We start from the raw sequence: 21,471 nt of genomic DNA, 5'->3' as shown, positions 1-21,471 counted from the left end.
TTTTATTTTTATGTTTGTGGAATGAGACTTGATTTTTAATTGTACATTGTGCTTTCTCTCTGCTCTACTAAGCTGCTCCCGTTAGCTCCCTGACACCACCTCTTATAATGTGATACTGGTGACAGGATGTGAGCACTGGTCTTCGTTTAACTTAGTACAGGTTTTCCTGTTAAAAATAAAACTGTAGTTCAGGTACTTGTGTGGGTATAATTTGTGCTTGTTGACCAGCCAGTAAAAAAAAATAAAAATCACATATTGGTGCAATGTATGAACAGATACTGATCCTGTACTGTATGTGGTACCCAGTGTATAACAGTATACAGGTGATTGACTGGTTAGATTGGTCAATTCTCCCTCTCCCTAAGTGGATTGGTCAGCTCCCCTTGTCCACCTGTTTATCAGAGCGGTATATAAGAATAGATTGCGCTGTGCCCATAAAACATGCTTCTTTCATCCGTCTGGCCCACCCTTGTATTCTATTTAACACCTCTTCTGCCTCTCAGATCTCGCACATGTGCACTTGCACTGCTTCACTACAGTCCTCAGCAGCAGGATCTGAGAGGCGGTAACAGGATAAGGGTGTATCACCCAGCATCACTGACACCTGGCATATAAGACGACCTCTGACTTTTTTGAGAAGATTTTCAAGGAATCTTTTGTGCCAGAATATACAGTAATCTTTCCAGGGAACCAACAGTTGTTCTCGAATGCATTGAGGAAGGCAAATGCAGGCCACAGAGCCACAGACTTCCTCCCCATAAAACTGAAAACACACCGAAAAATCTGCTGACCACCGAGCAGAAAGTAGATGTTGGTAAATCCTCTCCCGTTATCTCTATACATGCATTCATCTTACTAAGCTCATTTGATATACTGCCTTTAAAATTACCTTAAACTTGCATCTGAAAAAAAATGAAACTGCCCACTAATATAATCTTGACTGTACAATTTTAACAAATCTCTGTAGTAGAAAGGTAAACAAATACACCTCTTCACTTGCCACCAGATCAACTGTCAGATCAGATCACTCTTTGATGGACTGATCAGAGAGGGATATGTTAGTCCATCTGTCACTCTTGAGTGCTGCTACTGCCGCACACCCGTTCTTGGATCAGTAAGAGGTCAAATGTGTCTGTGTCTAACTGCTCCCTATAGGCCCATACACACGTCAGATTTTTCTGAACGACGGGTCGTTTGAACGTTCCGCCGTTCAGTCGTTCGCACGTCAAATCTGACGTGTGTACAGACTATCGTTCGGGTGATAAGACTGGTTTCCAGCGATCCGCCGGGCGGATCGCTGGAAACCAGTCTTATCACGCGAACGATAGTCCGTACACACGTCTGATTCCGCGTGTGAACGACGGGACGTTCAAACGACCCGTCGTTCAGAAAAATCCGACGTGTGTATGGGCCTTATCTTGCATTTATTCTAACTGGATTTCAACAGGAAAAAAATGGAAAACATTCATTCTTTGACAGTTTTCAGCCATTATAGTTTTAAAATACATAGTACCGTAATTAAAACCCAAACATTTTATTTGCCTATCTTATCCCTAGTACAATGTATGTCGCCAATATTTTATTTGGAAATAAAGGTGCACTTTTTAGAAGCCCATAGTCTCTAAATGAACAGTAATATACCCTCTTCACATATATATTAAAAAGTTCAGGTTTTTTATTGTAATTTATTTATTTTTAATACCAAAAAGGGTAATTAGGGGATAGTGTGGGAGGTAATGTGTTAATTTACATTGTATTTGTGGGTCTTTTTTTTTTTTTTTTTTTTTTTTTTTGAGTAACTGTTAGCATGAAAATACACAATAAGTTCTACATTGCAGGCTGGCAGGCATATATAGTGGTTTGCAAAAGTATTGGCCCCCTTGAAGTTTTCCACATTTTGTCACATTACTGCCACAAACATCAATCCATTTTATTGGAATTCCACGTGAAAGACCAACACAAAGTGGTGTACACGTGAGAAGTGGAACGAAAATCATACATGATTCCAAACATTTTTTACAAATCAATAACTGCAAAGTGGAGTGTGCATAATTATTCAGCCCCCTTTGGTCTGAGTGCAGTCAGTTGTCCATAGACATTGCCTGATGAGTGCTAATAACTAAATAGAGTGCACATGTGTGTAATCTAATGTCAGTACAAATACAGCTGCCCTGTGACGGCCTCAGAGGTTGTCTAAGAGAATCTGGGGAGCAACAACACCATGAAGTCCAAAGAACACACCAGACAGGTCAGGGATAAAGTTATTCAGAAATTTAAAGCAGGCTTAGGCTACAAAAAGATTTCCAAAGCCTTGAACATCCCACGGAGCACTGTTCAAGCGATCATTCAAAAATGGAAGGAGTATGGCACAACTGTAAACCTACCAAGACAAGGCCATCCACCTAAACTCACAGGCCAAGGAGAGTGCTGATCAGAAATGCAGTCATGGTGACTCTGGACGAGCTGCAGAGATCTACAGCTCAGGTGGGGGAATCTGTCCATAGGACAACTATTATTCGTGCATGCACAAAGTTGGCCTTTATGGTAGGGCTGCACGATATATCGTTTTTTTAAGCGAAATCGCGATGTGCATTATGACGATTTCAGTATCGTCAGAGTGGGGATTTTTTTTTTTGCAGCTGTTTTTCCACGTTCAATGCTGTCCCCAGCATTGCACGCGTACAGGGGCGTAACTAGAAATCACTGGGCCCCCCTGCGAATATTTGGATGGGCCCCCCCCCCCCCATAGGTGCCAGATAATCGTAATAGGGCAGCGTTTCACTGTAAATTAATTGTAAAGTGGGCAGCATTTCACCAGACAATCGTAATGTGGGCCAGAAAATCGTAATGTGGGCAGAGTTCACCAGAAAATCGTAATGTGGGCAGAGTTCACCAGAAAATCGTAATGTGGGCAGAGTTCACCAGAAAATCGTAATGTGGGCAGAGTTCACCAGAAAATCGTAATGTGGGCAGAGTTCACCAGAAAATCGTAATGTGGGCAGAGTTCACCAGAAAATCGTAATGTGGGCAGAGTTCACCAGAAAATCGTAATGTGGGCAGAGTTCACCAGAAAATCGTAATGTGGGCAGAGTTCACCAGAAAATCGTAATGTGGGCAGAGTTCACCAGAAAATCGTAACGTGGGCAGTGTTCACCAGAATATCGTAATGTGTGCCAGAAAATCGTAATGTGGGCAGCGTTCACCAGAAAATCGTAATGTGGGCAGCGTTCACCAGAAAATCGCAATGTGGGCAGCAGACACCAGAAAATTGCAATGTGGGCAGCAGGCACCAGGAAATTGCAATGTGGGCAGCAGGCACCAGGAAATTGCAATGTGGGCAGCAGACACCAGGCAATTGCAATGTGGGCAGCAGACACCAGGCAATTGCAATGTGGGCAGCAGACACCAGGCAATTGCAATGTGGGCAGCAGACACCAGGCAATTGCAATGTGGGCAGCAGACACCAGGCAATTGCAATGTGGGCAGCAGACACCAGGCAATTGCAATGTGGGCAGCAGACACCAGGCAATTGCAATGTGGGCAGCAGACACCAGGCAATTGCAATGTGGGCAGCAGGCACCAGGCAATTGCAATGTGGGCAGCAGGCACCAGGCAATTGCAATGTGGGCAGCAGGCACCAGGCAATTGCAATGTGGGCAGCAGGCACCAGGCAATTGCAATGTGGGCAGCAGGCACCAGGCAATTGCAATGTGGGCAGCAGGCACCAGGCAATTGCAATGTGGGCAGCAGGCACCAGGCAATTGCAATGTGGGCAGCAGGCACCAGGCAATTGCAATGTGGGCAGCAGGCACCAGGCAATTGCAATGTGGGCAGCAGGCACCAGGCAATTGCAATGTGGGCAGCAGGCACCAGGCAATTGCAATGTGGGCAGCAGGCACCAGGCAATTGCAATGTGGGCAGCAGGCACCAGGCAATTGCAATGTGGGCAGCAGGCACCAGGCAATTGCAATGTGGGCAGCAGGCACCAGGCAATTGCAATGTGGGCAGCAGGCACCAGGCAATTGCAATGTGGGCAGCAGGCACCAGGCAATTGCAATGTGGGCAGCAGGCACCAGGCAATTGCAATGTGGGCAGCAGGCACCAGGCAATTGCAATGTGGGCAGCAGGCACCAGGCAATTGCAATGTGGGCAGCAGGCACCAGGCAATTGCAATGTGGGCAGCAGGCACCAGGCAATTGCAATGTGGGCAGCAGGCACCAGGAAATTGCAATGTGGGCAGCAGGCACCAGGAAATTGCAATGTGGGCAGCAGGCACCAGGAAATTGCAATGTGGGCAGCAGGCACCAGGAAATTGCAATGTGGGCAGCAGGCACCAGGAAATTGCAATGTGGGCAGCAGGCACCAGGAAATTGCAATGTGGGCAGCAGGCACCAGGAAATTGCAATGTGGGCAGCAGGCACCAGGAAATTGCAATGTGGGCAGCAGGCACCAGGAAATTGCAATGTGGGCAGCAGGCACCAGGAAATTGCAATGTGGGCAGCAGGCACCAGGAAATTGCAATGTGGGCAGCAGGCACCAGGAAATTGCAATGTGGGCAGCAGGCACCAGGAAATTGCAATGTGGGCAGCAGGCACCAGGAAATTGCAATGTGGGCAGCAGGCACCAGGAAATTGCAATGTGGGCAGCAGGCACCAGGAAATTGCAATGTGGGCAGCAGGCACCAGGAAATTGCAATGTGGGCAGCAGGCACCAGGAAATTGCAATGTGGGCAGCAGGCACCAGGAAATTGCAATGTGGGCAGCAGGCACCAGGAAATTGCAATGTGGGCAGCAGGCACCAGGAAATTGCAATGTGGGCAGCAGGCACCAGGAAATTGCAATGTGGGCAGCAGGCACCAGGAAATTGCAATGTGGGCAGCAGGCACCAGGAAATCGCAATGTGGGCAGCAGACACCCAAAAAATCGTAATGTGTGCTGCAGTCACCAGAAAACCTTACCTGTCAGGAGTCTCTCCCGGCCTCTGGTGCGCAGCTCCTCCAGCGACTATCCTCCTGTGCACTGCAGCACATCTCCCGCGCTGAGTCTGACAGGCAGAGTGCAGGGCTACGGCAAGATGGCGCCCGAAGCCCTGTACTGGAGACACAAATAGTCTCCAGTGCAGGGCTTCGGCAGCCATCTTGCCGTAGCCCTGCTCTGCCTGCCGGAGGAATATGCAGGCTGCTGGAGCGGGGCTGCGGGGAATGAACTGGTGCAGCGTCTATTAGACGCTGCGGCCAGTTGAGCACCTTGCTGGGGGGTCCAGAATCGGGCGGGCGGCAGCGCTCCCCCCCGCGCACAGTGAGCGGGCCCCAGAGCGGGCCCCCCTGCGGCTGATGGGGTCTCATCCCCGGTAGGTACGCCTGTGCACGCGTACATCCCCGGATTGTTACTAAGGTGCACTTCCTCCTTCTGGCCAGAAGGGGGAGTGAGGCACTGAATCGAGGAATGCGCACGGCCAGCCCTCTCTTCCTTTAGCTGCCTTGGCTGTTGGCTGCGGTGAAGCACGCATTGTTTTCTCCGATCCACCGCACAGTCACCCAGGCTCTCTTGCACAGCGGGGACCAGAGAACAGTGGCAGAGAGAGATAGACCACAAGCAGGCTTTATACAGCACACAGCGCAGCGTCCTGTTAAAGCCACTGTAGCTGTCCGTTTACAGACAGCTCTTAGCTGTAAGGAGCTTTGCTGGCATTTTGAGGTGAAAAGGGCAGGATCCTTAGCCTCGCATCCCATCAGATAGCAATATGGGCAGTGATACCAGTAATAACAGCAAAAATCAGATTACAGCTAGAGATGTCTGTGTAAACGGACAGCTAGACTGGCTTTAACAGGACTGTGCTGTATACAGTCTGTGTGTATGCTCTATCTGCCTGGTCCTACTGTGCTCTCTGTCACATGCTCTGCTTTATACCTATGCAGCTTAGCCACTACTTTAACTAGCCTGTCTGCCTAGTGCTTCAGGCTTAAAGTGACTCTGTAACAAAAATTACAACGTTTTTTCTACCATCCTACAAGTTCCTAAACCTATTCTAATCTGTTCTGGCTCACTGCAGCACTTTGTACTATCACGGTCTCTGTAATAAATCAATGCATCTTTCCCCTGTCAGACTTGTCGGCCTGTGTCTGGAAGGCTGCCAACTCTTCCATGTTGGTCTGTTCCTCTATGCACACTCCAGTGTGTGTTTTTATTTACATAAGCCAGCAGCTTCTCTGCTATCTTATCAGTGATAGAAGAGTGCTGGATAAAAATCCTCCTCTGTTAGGCTGTGAAAGTAGCTGGCTGACACATACTGAGGAATTACAAACACAGGCACAGGCAGAGCTGTCTGCAGGAAGCCTGTAATGTTCAGTGCATGAGAGAAGGGGACAGAAGGTAAACACACAAATGATCTTTTGAGATTCAAAAGGAAAGCTGTATACAGCCTGCTTGTGTATGGATGTATTTTCTATGTGTGGACATATTGTACATCAATCTACTTCCTGTTTTGGTGGCCATTTTGTTTGTTTATAAACAAACTTTTTTAAAACTGTTTTTGACTACTTTTAATGCGGCGGGGAGCGGCGAAATTGTGACAGAGGGTAATAGGAGATGTCCCCCTAACACACTGGTATGTTTACTTTTGTGCGATTTTAACAATACAGATTCTCTTTAACAGTGGCAGTTGCAGAGTAGTCATTGTAGCTGCAGGGGTTAAGTGTAGTGTAGCTGGGAATGGGGGCAGAAGGTGTTAGAGTAGTGCATTGTAGCATAGCTGGTGGGCTTCAGGAGTTAGCTTAGTGTTATTGATGGGAATCAGAGGTTAGCATTGTGCAGTGGAGTTTAATTGGTGGGGCATCAAGATTCAAGTTAGCATAGTGTATTGGTGGATCATCAGGTGTTAGCACAGTGTAGTGGGGGCAATGTGAATTTAGTGCTAAAGCTTGATCTGAAGAAAATCGTGAAAAAATCAATCGCAATTTTTGAGAAAAATCGCAATTTCATTTTTTTCCTAAAATCGTGCAGCCCTACTTTATGGAAGAGTGGCAAGAAGAAAGCCATTGTTAACAGAAAAGCATAAGAAGTCCTGTTTGCAGTTTGCCACAAGCCATGTGGGGGACACAGCAAACACGTGAAAGAAGGTGCTCTGGTCAGATGAGACCAAAATGGAACTTTTTGGCCAAAATACAAAACGCTATGTGTGGCGGAAAACTAACACTGCACATCACTCTGAACACACCATCCCGACTGTCAAATATGGTGGTGGCAGCATCATGCTCGGGGGGTGCTTCTCCTCAGCAGGGACATGGAAGCTGTTTAAAGTTGATGGGAAGATGGATGGAGCCAAATACAGGGCAATCTTGGAAGAAAACCTCTTGGAGTCTGCAAAAGACTTGAGACTGGGGTGGAGGTTCACCTTCCAGCAGGACAACGACCCTAAACATAAAGCCAGGGCAACAATGGAATGGTTTAAAACAAAACATATCTATGTGTTAGAATGGCCCAGTCAAGTACAGATCTAAATCCAATCGAGAATCTGTGGCAAGATCTGAAAAACTGCTGTTCACAAACGCTGTCCATCTAATCTGACTGAGCTGGAGCTGTTTTGCAAAGAAGAATGGGCAAGGATTTCAGTCTCTAGATGTGCCAAGCTGGTAGAGACGTACACTAAAAGACTGGCAGTTGTAATTGCAGCAAAAGGTGGTTCTACAAAGTGTTGACTCGGGGCTGAATAATTATGCACACCCCACTTTACAGTTATTGATTTGTAAAAAAAATGTTTGGAATCTTGTATGGTTTTCGTTCCACTTCTCACATGTACACCACTTTGTATTGGTCTTTCACGTGGAATTCCAATAAAATTTGATTCATATTCGTGGCAGTAATGTGACAAAATGTGGAAAACTTCAAGGGGGCTGAATACGTGTGTGTGTGTGTGTGTGTGTGTGTGTGTGTGTGTGTGTGTGTGTGTGTAAAAAGGATGTTAATCAGGCAATTGAAAAGTTTAAAATCATTCTTACTTATTATTTTTTTTATATGTGCAGTTTCTCTCTATGCCCCCAGGCTCTAAGAGCGTACGCACGGCCGCAGAAGAGAAGTGACAGGCATGCTAAATCAGGCTGATTGGCTGATGCCTCTGTCACTCACTCTTCTGCTCTTTGATTGGCCGCCTTGGTCTCCCCTTCTCTCCGTGGTCCAGCTGCTGTAAGAGCGCAGGGAGAGGGGCCAGAGGCTATCTACTGTCCTCTGCCCCCAGCCCTTCTGCCACCCACCGCTGCAGGATTCTCTCTCATCCCCGCACTGGGGGAGGATAAAGGCGGCTCACACACAGTCCCTGAATAATTGTTCCAGGCACTGCAGTATCCTTTTATACTCTCTGCACTGCCTCCAGTGGTAGTGCAGAGAATAGATGGGAAAGGCAGCGCTTAGATCCATTAGCAGGTGTGTCTGTGGCTGCTGCATTTATTCCTCCCCGCTGTGCACAGAAACAGTGCGGGGAGGAGGGGGATGCAGGGGGGGGGGGATCCAGCCAGAGCACACAAGATGGCCCCTGCCAGCAACAGGAGTCATCTAATTTTACATGACAGAAATTCACAGAAATCAAAAGTGGTCACTTTAATACATCTGTTATGTAAGTAGAGCAAGTATTTATCTACTTACATATGTGTTTTGGGCGGTGGGGGGGGCATTTTTTAGCTAATAGTTCCTCTTTAAATTAAATGTGTGTACGTGTAATTTTACTTTTTGGCCACAAGATGTACTCACGCATTGCTTCCTATTGCGTCCTTCTAGTACGCAGAATAGGAAGTAATGCGTGCATCGGGTCCATTAGAAGTAAACAAATGATCGCGGCATCTCTTTGATGCGATCATTCACACAGACAGAGATTAATAAATGGGAACTGCATTTTCACTCATTCATCTCCCGTCTAACAATCGGCGATAACAAGAGCTGCAGCATACGGGGTAGCGAGCGGGAGTGCGCGGCGGCAAGGGATGTAGTAGCTACGTCCCTGCAAGGGGAAGTGGGAATTTGCACGGAGGTAGTTACTTGTCCCAGTGGAGGGAAAGTGGTTAATAAGGGGATGATGCCCTAACGATGGTCAAAAAAAAAATTGTATCTGAGTGTGTATGTGCTAATTGTAATGTGTATGGAATTGCAATCATGTAGCCAAGTTTGTATGCTAATGTCATTCCCCTTGTATTTATAACTATGCATGTCCAAAGTTGGGAGTGAAACCTTCCACATATTATTATTATTATTATTATTATTATTATTATTATTATTATTATTATTATTTATTATTATTTATTGTATTTATAAAGCGCCAACATATTATGCAGCGCTGGACATTAATTTAGGTTACAGACAATATTTAGGGATGACAATACGGGAATACAAGAAAACCAGATCACACAGCACAGTATGAGTACAAGGTAATGCTTAGCCAGTCACTGGATGGGAGCATGGAAAATTAGGCAAGTTAGGTTCACTCAAATGCATAGCATGGGTGCCCAGTAATGGGAGGTGCATGATCAGGTAGGACACAAAAGGAGGAGGACCCTGCCCAAAGGCTTACAATCTAAAGGGCGAGGTAGGGACACGAGAGGTAGGGGACCAGAGTTCAGCTGTGGGTTTAGAGCAATTGTGAGGGGTGATAGGCCAGAGTGAAAAGGTGAGTTTTAAGGGCCTTCTTGAAGGTGTTGAAGAAGGGGGCTGCCCTAATGGGTGGAGGTAGGGAGTTCCATAGTGTTGGAGCGGCTCTTGAGAAGTCTTGGAGGCGTACATGGGACTGGGTGATGCGAGGGACGGTCAGGCGAAGTTCATTGGAAGAGCGGAGTGAGCAGCTTGGTGTGCATCTCTGAGTAAGATCAGAAATGTAGGTTGGACAGGTTTTGTGGACGGATTTGTAGGTCAGACACAATATCTTGAATCTGATTGTGGACTGGATAGGAAGCCAGTGGAGGGATTCACCGAGGGGAGCCGCCCTGGTGGAGCGATGGGAGGAGTGGATAATTCTGGCTGCCGCATTCATGATGGACTGCAGTGGGGGTATTCGGGTCTTAGGGAGACCAGACAGAATGGCATTACAGTAGCCGAGGCTGGAAATTATGAGGGCATGGATGAGTTGTTTGGTGGTGGCAGGGGTCAGGAAAGGGCGATTCTTACAGATGTTTATTATTATTATTATTATTATATTATATTATGTTACGAAGGTGGAAGTTGCAGGACTTTGTGAGGTTTTGGATGTGGGGAGTGAAGGAGAGTGCGGAGTCCAGGGTGACACCCAGACAGCGGGTTTCAGAGGTAGGGTGAATGGTAGTGTGGTTAACAGTGACCTGCACATCTGGGAGGTCCAGGGATGACCGGGGTAGGGACATTATGGATCCTCAGTTCTCTTATGGAAATGTATAACGTTGTAAAATGCCTTTTTATATTCATCAATAAAACTGGAGTTTTGTTTCAAAAGAAAAAAAAAAATCCTAAAGAGCTGACACGTTTTCTGCAGTGCTTTACGAATTTAAGTCTGGGCATTTTCCCATAATTCCCTGTTATTAAAGAGTTCATGATCTAATGTGGTGCAGAGTCCAGTATTTGACAGCAGCAGTGGAGTGGAGTTCTGGAGAATATTTATGTATTTATTTATTTTTCAAAGCAGTGATGTGGCTTTGCAAGCAGGGCTGTGGAGTTGGAGTGAAGATAGCATCTGTCCCTTCTCTAAACTCTTTGAAGCATAGTGTCCTATGTCCCCACCCCCATGCTGATGAAAGTTTTTGTTTGATCTCTGCTAATATGTGCGGTTAAAACACATTACATCAGTCCTCATCTGCCTGTAATTTCTGCGGTCCGGCAGGCCTCGGAAGTAGGGTAAAAAGCCTCTGCTAAATTTTTAAATGTAAACAGAGGTACAATTTATTTTTAATAATGAGCCACATCATTGCTATGCATTTTAATGTGCTATTGAGATGCACTAGGTATTAAAAAATGGTGCTTGTTTCACTTTAAAATGTCATGTATTTTGTAGAAGAGAGGAAAAAGAAAAAAAAGAAAAAGGTTAAGAATCGAAAAGAGAGCGAGGATAAAATTGAGGAGGAAAACAATGATGTACCCGCAAAAGAAGAGAGGCCTAATAGGCATCGTAGTGCATCTGAAAGCTCTATGACTGAGTCATCTGATACCAACAAACTGCCTTCTAGGAAGGAGAAAAGGAAGAAAGAAAGAGTTGAGAGCTCTGATCTATCGGATGAAGTGAAATCTGGGAAGAGGAGGCGTACAGAGAGCAGTTCTGAGGAGCAGGACTCCTCAAGCTCAAAGCAAAGGAAAGTTCATGCTGATTCTGTAGATTCAAAGTCTTCTCGGGAACTTCCAGAATGTAAAGGTAATGTTTCTAGTACTCAGTCGTAATCGTAAATATTCAACTGCTGTAGATTTATGACCATACATAACCTAACACTGAGTTAGAAGAGGGAGCATAGAGGATTCTGTAAATCAGTGGAGAGGGTTAGGAATCTGGCAGTAGGGGAAGGGGTATTTGTAAAATTAATGCGTGTTGCACGTTTTAGGAGTCCCTGTTGCAACTGTGTTTTTTTGTTGTTGTTGTTGTTTTTTATGACGTTGAATTCAAGGACAGTCTGAGGTGCAGTAAAGCCCCTTTAAGGGAGGGCATCTGGGAGAGTAAAGGTACCCATATATCAGACGATGTATGGGCAGATAGACCAAGAGACAGATCTCGATCGGAGCGAGATCTGTTGCTTGCCCATACACCAGCAGACTGATTTCTTAGAGATTTTATTGTGAAATGCGGACAGGCTTTGATGCTTGTGATGTCACACACGTGCTGCATGCTTTAGGGAAGCACAGATGCAATGCGGACGATGCATGAGCACAGTGGCGGGAGTGGTGGTAATATAATAGGGATACATTTATAGTCCAAAACCAAAGTCCAAAGTTGGTCCGCTGGGGCCGAACAGCCCCGGAAACAGTGATCCGAGGGAACTAGGTTCCATTTGGCCAGTTGGGCTGGGGTTCTATACCAATCATAGAACAGCCTATAGTTCCTTTCTTTGGTTAGGGTATGTCTAGAGGAACTGGCAATGGCGGAGAAGATGACCTCCCACTGCGATTCATCCGTGAGGGCCCCAAGTCTGTCCTGCCAGTTAAACATTGCTTTAGAGGGACCAGAGAACCTGGCGTACCAGAGGTCATAATACATGCTAGAGATAAGGCCCTCTGGTAGAGGGGTAGAACAATAGGTAGACTCTAAGTTAGATCGGGCTAGTCGGAGCCCCCCGGCGCATCTATGCTGCAAAAAGTGTCTAATTTGCATGAATCTGAACCCCTCCGATTCTGGGAGATATTTCTCTTGTAGCTGCGGCCAGGAAGAGATGGATCCATGAGACAATATGTCCGCTACTGAGACAATCCCCCTAGCCCTCCACACACGCCAGGCCACAAACCCCAGGTTGAAAGTCTAGGTTGTAGAATAGGGACTCAAGGCTAGAAGAGGAGGCCAGATGAGGCAATATTTTGCCTAAAGTTTTTTTAATGATTAGTGATTCCGCAATAGGGAAGGTTTCAGAGTTAGGGCCAAGACATGGCTTGGGTGTCCAAAGAAGACACTTGATCGGGAATGGGTAGATTAATTCCTGCTCCAGATCGACCCATCTAATTGTGCCCCTGGGAGCGGACCATTGGTACAGCTGAGAGATCCGAGCTGCTTAGAAATAATGCAGTAGACTGGGGGCGCCCAGACCACCCTGGAGTTTGTGCCTGGCCAGATGAACATATTTAATGCGGGGTCTGCGACCAGACCATATAAAATTCGTTATCCTAGATTGCAGAACCTCCAGATCCTTTCTAAAAATTCTGATGGGCAAGGCTCGGAAGAGGTAGAGTATTTTGGAGAGTAGGGTCATCTTAATAGCATAGATGCGGCCTAGGAGGGACAGTTGGAAGTGCTGCCATTCGTCTAAGAGACTGTGCAGTTTTCTGAGCATGGGGGTGTAATTAAGCCTATAGAGGTCCCCGAGATCATCCAATACCGTCACCCCCAAGTACTTAATCCCCCCCGGTCGAAACTTAAACCCAAAGGTCTGGGAAAGTGATGCCTGTTGGACATTTGAGAGTCCAAACGGGATAGCCTCAGATTTGGAATTATTAATCTTAAACCCTGAGTATAGGCAAAAGCGGTCAATTTCCTTAAAGAGGTTTGGAACCGAGACTAAGGGATTGGCCAGCGAGAAGATTGTATCGTCCGCAAACAGAGCGGTCTTAAATTCAAGTCTGCCCACCGCAATACCTGGGATGTCTGGAGACCTCCTCACCCTAATAGCCAGAGGCTCAATACATAAAGCAAACAGGAGGGGGGAGAGGGGGCACCCCTGCCTAGTACCATTCCTAATGGGGAAAGCAGGAGAGGTTATGCCCATATTGCATACATATGCTGAAAGGTTGGCATAGAGGCTCCTGACACCATTCAGAAACTCCCCCCTAACCCCAAATTTCTTCAATACCAAACGAAGGTATCTCCAGTCCACCCTGTCGAACGCCTTCTCCGCATCCAGTGAAAGGAGCAGAGAAGGCGTCCGACAGCGTTTCATCCTGGCAATCAGGCCCACTATTCTCCTGACATTATCAGTGGTCTGCCTGCCCGACACAAAGCCTGTCTGGTCCGGATGGATAACGCTCGGGAGGATTGGGTTCAATCTATTGGCTAAGATTTTAGAGAATATTTTCACATCCACATTAATGAGTGAGATGGGTCTGTAGTTTACAACTTCAGTTAAGTCCCTGCCAAGCTTCAGTATGACCACTATAGCTGCACAGGACATATCTGGTGGGAACTCTTCTTCCCCTTTAAGGATTTTATTATAGAGGGACGAGAGCTCTGGAGCTAAAACTTGTTTGAAGGCTTTGTAGTAGGAGGCTGTGTATCCATCCGGACCAGGTGCCTTAGAAGATTTGAGTTTTTTAATTACAGTTAAAACCTCCCTGGGCGTGATTGGGGCATTGAGGGACTCTCGGTTATTGAGAGAGAAGGTTGGGATCTGGGTATCGTTCAGATAATCCAGGATGCCAGCTGCAGAGATTTTAGTTTTGTCTGTAGTTGTGCCATCGTATAGCGAGGCGTAATAGCTTTGGAACTCCTGAATAATTTGAGCAGGATCGTGTTGAGCCTACCGGTCCTAGCTTTGACTGGATTAAGCCTGTTTAGGGTCAATCGGTTGCTCAGTTTACGTGCTAACATGGAGTCAGGCGTGTCCCCCTTTTCATAAAATTTTTGTGAAACTAATCGGAGGGCTCTATCAGCTTTTTGGAAGAGGAGAGCTTTAAGCTCGTGTCTGAGGGAGTTAATCTGGGCCAAAAGGGTGGGGGAGGGTCTCATGGCATGCTGGAGTTCCAACCTTCTAGTCTCAGATTTAAGGTTATTAATCCTGGTCATGGCCTGCTTGCGTCTGGTAGAGGAAATTTGTATTAACTCGCCCCTAATAGTGGCCTTATGGGCCGCCCATCTGATCCCCTGGGAGGTGTCCCCAACCTGGTTCCTTCTAAAAAATGAGGTGATTTCCGCTGTTAGTTGCGATTTAACCTCCTGATCCACCAAAAGGGATTCATTAATCCGCCATTTGCTCGCAGGGCGCGGGACAGGGAGGAAAATGCTACCTGGACACAAGCATGGTCTGACCATGATATCTCAGATTGATCAGCACTAACAACCTCTAGGAGTAAAGGAGCATCCATGAACACAAAATCAATTCGCGAGTACGAATCGTGGGGGTTAGAGTAGAAGGTGTTGCCCCCCCCCTCCCCTGGGTGCAACGCCCTCCAGACATCCCACGTACCAGTATCAGCTAGGAACTTGAGGAGACACTTGGGGGAGACCTCGCACGACCCCGTGGACCGTCCAGATCAGCATTAAAGTCCCCTGCGATAATAAGTTTGCCCTCTCTGTGTGAAAGGATCTTAGAGGACAGTTTATGAAGAAATGGGCGCAGGCCCTCGGAAGGTGCATAAACCGCTACTAGAGTGAGACGTAAGCCATTGGACTCTCCAATCAGAATCAGGAATCTCCCCTCGGGGTCTCTAAGTGTCTTTTCAACTATAAAGTTAAGCCTCTTATGAAGTATGATCGCTACACCACATTTTTTGTGGGGGGAATGAGGCAAAATAGGTTAGTGGATAATGTTTGTGCCAAAATTTGGGTTCTTTGTTGTGAACGTAATGAGTTTCCTGCAGGAATATAATATCTGCTTTCTCTTGTTTATAATAAAGACAGGCGAGACGTCTCTTCTGGGGAGCGTTTAGGCCCTTGACGTTATGAGTTATCACAGTGAGGGGATTAGTCTGCCCAGGAGAGGGGGGTTGAGGGGAGGGGTAACGTTAGGGTGAGAGGATAGACATGAGGTGAGTATGTGAGTGCTCGTACAAAACTTCTACCCGGGAACTCCCTAGAGCAGGACATTGGCCCCCCCCCTGTAGATTCGAACCCTTAATTCCAATCACACCTCCATCTCCCCAGGACATAGCAAACAGGCACGATAGTTGAAGAATAACCAGATATGGCAAGACATGGCATAACCGTGAAAGGTCAGACTGAGGCTTGGATATGTAATAAACAAATAGAACAGTGTTCAATAAAGCCATAAAAAATAACAGACTGAAATCCGTAAAAAAAACTAGGATTCCTAAAACAAAAAGAGAGGCATAAAACAAGATGTCTCGAGTAACCATCAGTTTTACTGCAGTTAAGAACTTGCAGATCAGTCTGGGCTATAGCACCCACAGACCCCGGGCACACACACAGCAGAGACCCCAACCACTGATGCCACCTGTAATAAAACTAATAACGCAGGCGGAAAAGTCAAAAAGTGCTGTTAAACCAAAAAAAAACACAGCCAGAAAAAAGGAAGGGGAAGATGCATATAGCAACAGAAGTCATGGACAAGTACCTTCTTCCAGATACAGAGCCAGGCAGAGTCATCCTGGGTTAGAAGATGTAGAGGCTGGGCTGGACGGGCTGCTAGGAGGGTGTCCAGCCAGGACAGCATCCTCTTGGGCTGGTGCTGGGACTGTGGACCAGACAGGTTGCGGAGGAGGCAATCTCCTAGGTGGAGAAGCATTAGGAGAAGAACGTAACGGTTGTCCGGCTTCAGGCCCAGTTTTTTGCAGGACTTCAGGGATGTATTGGGAGTCGGAGATGACCAGCTGTCGGCCTTTATAGGGAATGATAAGCTTGAAGGGGAAGCCCCATTTATATCTAATGTTCTTGTTTAGCCAGCACTGTAGTGAGTGGTTTCAGGCTCCATCTCCTACTCAGGGTGATTGGAGAGAGATCTGGATAGATGGAGATACTGTACTCCTGAAAAGTGACTTGCGGGAGGTTGCGCGTGGCAGTAATAATAGCCTCCTTTGTGCTATAATAGTGTAGTTTTGTAATAATGTCCCTGGGTGGGTTTCCCTCCTTGGATTGCGGTCTTAGAGCTCTGTGGGGCCCTGTCCATACGGAATTCCAGCTAGGGGAGGAGGTGGCGAAACGGGGCCTGTAAAAAGTCCTGGACTTCTGTGACAGACTCGGGGACACCTTTAATCCTGAGGTTACCCCGTCTGTCCCTATTCTCCTGGTCTTCCCTGGCATCGTAAAAGCACAGCGATATCGGCCCCGCATTTCATCTATATCTGTATCCACCTGCTTGCAGTAGGCCCTGACCCCGTCAACCCCACCTTCGTCTCATGAACTCTCTGGCCCAGCGATGCCAATTCAGAGCTTATCTCTTTGACAGCCTCAGCGTTGGATGCCTTGATAAGCCTCTCCAGGTTTGTATAAAGCTTCTGGAGGTCGGCTTTTGTAACCCCCGAGGAATCCGCCCGCTTACCATCCTGCGTGGAGTTATCTGCCTGGGCTCGGGCGCCATCTTGGGAGGCCGCTCCCTTCTGCTTGGTGGCGAAAAGTTCCGGAATTCCAGGGTCCGGATTCCCCTGATTTTTCTTGGGGGGGCATCTCTGGGCACTCCGGAGGCGCTTGCTATAGTTTGTGGGCAGAGAAACGAGGTGTAGACGGGGCCCGGGGAAGCTAAATGTGGCAAAGTCCGCCGGAGCTAATCCGCCATGCGTCCAACCAGGTCTCCGGTCAGGGCGCCGCCCCCAAACTTTTTGCTTTTACTGATGGCTAACACAAGTGACATTTCCTAGATACCGTAGAGCAGGGGTCTCAAACTCGCGGGCATTTGCGGCCCCTCGATACAATATTTTGTGGCCCTCGCCGGCAAAAGCTTCCTTATAGTTCGCTTCAGTGTTCCCAAGTAATCCGCCGCATCCCCACCGCTAAACGAGGGCTGCAGAGCCCCCAAATTGCCCGGGGGGCAATCCGCCGGCATTTCCTGGAAGGGGCCAGAGCTTTCGGCTTCAGCTCTGCCCCTCCTAACGTCAATCGCCGCACGGATGGCCGCCTCTCCCCGCCCCTCTCTGTGAAGGAAAAGTGAGAGGGGCAGGCAGAGGCGGCGAAGCGCCGCGATTGTGAAATTCCTTATGCGGCCCAGCCTCATCCTGACTTTGCCTCCTGCGGCCCCCAGGTAAATTGAGTTTGAGACCCCTGCCGTAGAGCATTGTACTGTTTGGTCCAAGCAGGAAACTTGATTATGCATAACACTAAAGTCTGCTACAGAATCCAATATGCGCAGGCTCTGGAAGGTGCCGTATTTTTCGGAATATAAGACGCACCTAGTTTTACAGAGCAAAAATCGTGGATCTCTCTCTCTCTCTCTCTCTCTCTCTCTCTCTCTCTCTCTCTCTCTCTCTCTCTCTCTCTCTCTCTCTCTCTCTCTCTCTCTCTCTCTCTCTCTCTCTCTCTCTCTCTCTCTCTCTCTCTCTCTCTCTCTCTCTCTCTCTCTCTCTCTCTCTCTCTCTCTCTCTCTCTCTCTCTCTCTCTCTCTCTCTCTCTCTCTCTCTCTCTCTCTCTCTCTCTCTCTCTCTCTCTCTCTCTCTCTCTCTGCAATCTGCAGACATCTTGTGTACCGCGCGGCTTCCCATGGTGACAGCTCCTGTTAATAGGGTCATTAACATGAGCCTTTACTAGGGGAAGCCGCGCGGTATGCGAAATGTCTGCCGATCGCCGTCCCTGGAGGAAGGTGAGCCACTCTGGCCCATTAATGATTTTTTTACAGGTGTAGCGCTGACATGCTGGAGGCGGAGAGAACCACCCAGCGCTGGAATTAATCAGGAGGTGAGTCGCTCGGCAGTTGTTACTGGGGATCCGAGACTTGCAGGGATCTGGCGGACCACACAGCGGGACAAGGCCGGGAGTCCCCGATGTGTTGGCGGTTCGTATCAGCGGGAGTTTTAAAGTCGGGGATACCCTGTCTTTGGAATATAAGAAGCAGGGACTTTTTCTTCCCATTTTTGGGGGAGAAAAGTGCGTCTTTCGAAAAATACGGTATTTTTCATTACTATAAAACATTAAAGGAATACTATCAATACCCAAGTGTTATAAAATGACAGTGTACAAATAATGTCTAAGTAGCTGTGTAAACATTTTCCTATTTTCCATGTTGAATATCAGAGGCAAAAGATTAATTCATTGTCTGTAGGGTTTAGCTCTATTGGGACAAATCATTCGCAAAGGGGTATCTGCTTCAATGCACAGCCAGTGTTGTTTTTTGCATATAAGACTACAGAGTATTTTTTCCTGAAAGCCCCCCAAAATATGAAAAGCTGTGCTGTTACAGACAATTACACGTTTAACCACTTGAGGACCACAGTAGTAAACACCCCCCCCCCTCCCCACTAAAGACCAGTCACTTTTTCAATAAAATGGCCACTGCAGCTTTAAGGCCAAGGTGCAGGGCCACACAACACACAAGTGATTCCCCCCCCCCCCTTTTCTCCCCACCACCAGAGCTCTCTGTGGTGGGGTCTGATCACCCCACTGTAAATTTTCCACCACTCCTGTGGCATATTGGTGCGTAGTATTGCCCAGAGGCTCTACCTTGACCCTGCTGAAGTGATCAGAATACTGGCAGTGAGGTGTCTTCACCATCCTGGACATGCAAAAGGGTACCTTCCTTTTACCTAAGAAAAAAAACTTACCAAACCGGTAGGTGGTGAAAAAAAGATGCAACAAATTTTACTTTCTGCTTTGTGCAGAGGAACCAGAACAAAAGTCCTGGGCCTTGCAGGATGCATAAATCTACTTTTACACCGGTTTATACAGTAATAGACCTCTGTCACATTACATGAAGCCTGTCCTTTGTCTTAATGTGTTACTGTATTTCAACATTAATAAACGGGTTATGGTAAGTGTACAGTACATTTTTAACTATGCCTGTTTTTAACATCGACCCTCAACCAGAAACCACACTTATCCGGCATCATCCAATTGTTAGTGCCATTATAATTGGGGTTTTACTGTATTTGAGTTCCTTTGGATTATAAAATGACTTCTATAGCGATGACAGATTTCATTTTTTTTTCTTGGACCTTTCTCCAAATAATTTGCTTTCAGATGCCCTGGGAGAGTGAAGAAGTGGACCTGATGCCATGGTAATTGCAGCTACCAATTAATCGTGACTTTTTTTTTTACATGTTCATGTAGAGGAGTCAGCGGGGGAAGAAAAAGACACCATTGACAAGAAAGACACATCAGCCATGAAAGTGAAAAGAAAAAGAAAAAAGAAACATAAGGAGAGACACAGAGTTGGGGAGGAGGTTATCCCTCTTAGAGTCCTGTCAAAGTATGTGAAGTCTGTTCTCCCTAATCTGCTATTAGCCTGTGCTTGACTTTGATCTTGATTGTGTAATATTGGGAACTGTTGCTGGGCGATCATCACCTGCACATTGTATGCTCTTTGTCTGTTGCCCCTACCGGTTGTTTTTTTGCTTTTACGTTCTGATTCTCTGCACCAGTGTCACGCATGACGTGAGGTGCATGTGTGCCGCTGGGATTACGGTAGCAGAACCGCTAAGCAGAAAGTATGACACCAGGTATTACAGAGGACTGGAGCTTTTTAGCGGCAGGTGGCCGCAGTGTACCGCTCTATTAGCAGCTGCAAGAGGAGAAGAGGAGCACATATGTTGAAGCAGGATCGGCGTAAGGGGAGCGGAGTGTGGAGGTAGGATCAGCAGTATTGAAGCTGTAGTGCATGGGCAGATGGGTTGCCCTAGTTTATATTGGTTATTGAGCCACCGCTGACTTTGAGGTAGCTCAAGTGATACGTGTCTAGACAGTTTATATGCTTTACATGGGCAATTTGATCGGTTGCTGTATGTTTTCAGACACATTCTGCACTTTTTTTTTTCTTGGGATTATACCTGTATGCCAGTGAGGTTTCTTCAAGGGCCTTTAAACATCATTCAACAATTGCATTCTAAGTGGCTCTCACATACCATCTAAGGGCTCTGTCACATCAGAGCTTGCGTTGGAGAACGCTCAAAGCATATGTTTTGTTGTATGCGTTTTAATATGCGTTGCACTGCAGTGAGTGTGCGTTTTTAATGCGTTACAGCACATAGGAAAACGCAGGTAATTTTTTTTTTCTTTTAGTTTTCAGCTTTCTACATTGTTCCTCTGTTGCATTCTGGGACTGATTGCCTGCGTTAACGGATTAAAAACGCGCATAGTGTGCGCTTTACATTGACTGACTAACATTGTACCGCATAAAGCTAGCGTCGGCCGAAAAACTGCGCCTGGGTGCAGTGTAACGCAACGCACAAAAAGGCTGCGTTATATGTGAAAGCTAAAATGAAAGTCTATGGACTTTCATTTCACCTTGGATAACGCAAACTTTACCCGTTTCGTTGAAGCGCAGAAAATCTGCCCTAATGTGAAAGAGCCCTAAGCGGTCAATGGATTGCATGGACAATTGATGCAAATGTATTTACATATCACTCCAGTGCATTAACCGAGGCAAATGTTTTGGTCTCACAGTGTGGATGAGCATTGACATTGTTGGGTCACCTGGGGTATCTAAAGACTCTGACATAGTTAGAAGGCTGGTTATCAGAATTGGCTATAACCACTTTATGAACAATTTGCCAGCATCTTATTCTCAAGGACAGTAATTCTCTTGATTATGAGTGAGATCCTGGTATTGGTCATTATAAGGGTGGATGAACCTCGGGACTGTCTGCTCTGTCTGCTCAGCTCTTTTTTTTTTTTTTATTATTTTTTTTTTTTAGTGTTTTGAGAGAAAAGATTTTTTTGCATGCAGAAAATGCGGGTTGCTTTTTTTATTTTTTTTTTATTTTTTTATTTATTTTTTTTTAATTAGTATTTTTGTTTCTTTCCAAATTGCACAGCAAAACATGTAGTATACAAAAAAAATAAGTTGTTTAAACTGACTTAAAGAGACTTTTTTTCTTCTATCCTATAAGTTCCTATACCTGTTCTAATTTGCTCTGGCATACTGCAGCCTTTTCTAATTGCACTGTCTCTGTAATAAATCTTATAATCTTTCCTCTGTCGGCTCTGTCGGGCTCAGGCTAGGATGTGTGGAATGTGCAG

General features: G+C 46.5%; 1 protein-coding gene across 3 annotated transcripts in view; it reads left to right on the top strand.

Moving 5' to 3' along the window:
- The window catches only part of LARP7 (La ribonucleoprotein 7, transcriptional regulator), a 97,022-nt gene that overhangs the window by 29,689 nt on the left and 45,862 nt on the right, over positions 1–21,471 (top strand). For all 3 annotated transcript variants that reach the window (XM_068281288.1, XM_068281297.1, XM_068281280.1), the window contains 2 exons: positions 11,002–11,355; positions 19,564–19,702. In XM_068281288.1, coding sequence (XP_068137389.1) covers positions 11,002–11,355; positions 19,564–19,702 — 493 coding nt within the window. The remainder of the gene's footprint in view (positions 1–11,001; positions 11,356–19,563; positions 19,703–21,471) is intronic.

Source organism: Hyperolius riggenbachi, chromosome 1, assembly GCF_040937935.1.
Source record: "Hyperolius riggenbachi isolate aHypRig1 chromosome 1, aHypRig1.pri, whole genome shotgun sequence".
In the NCBI taxonomy this organism is placed as follows: Eukaryota; Metazoa; Chordata; class Amphibia; order Anura; family Hyperoliidae; genus Hyperolius; species Hyperolius riggenbachi.
The sequence above is the reverse complement of the archived record's forward strand: the minus strand, read 5'-3'. Positions and strand labels throughout refer to the sequence as shown.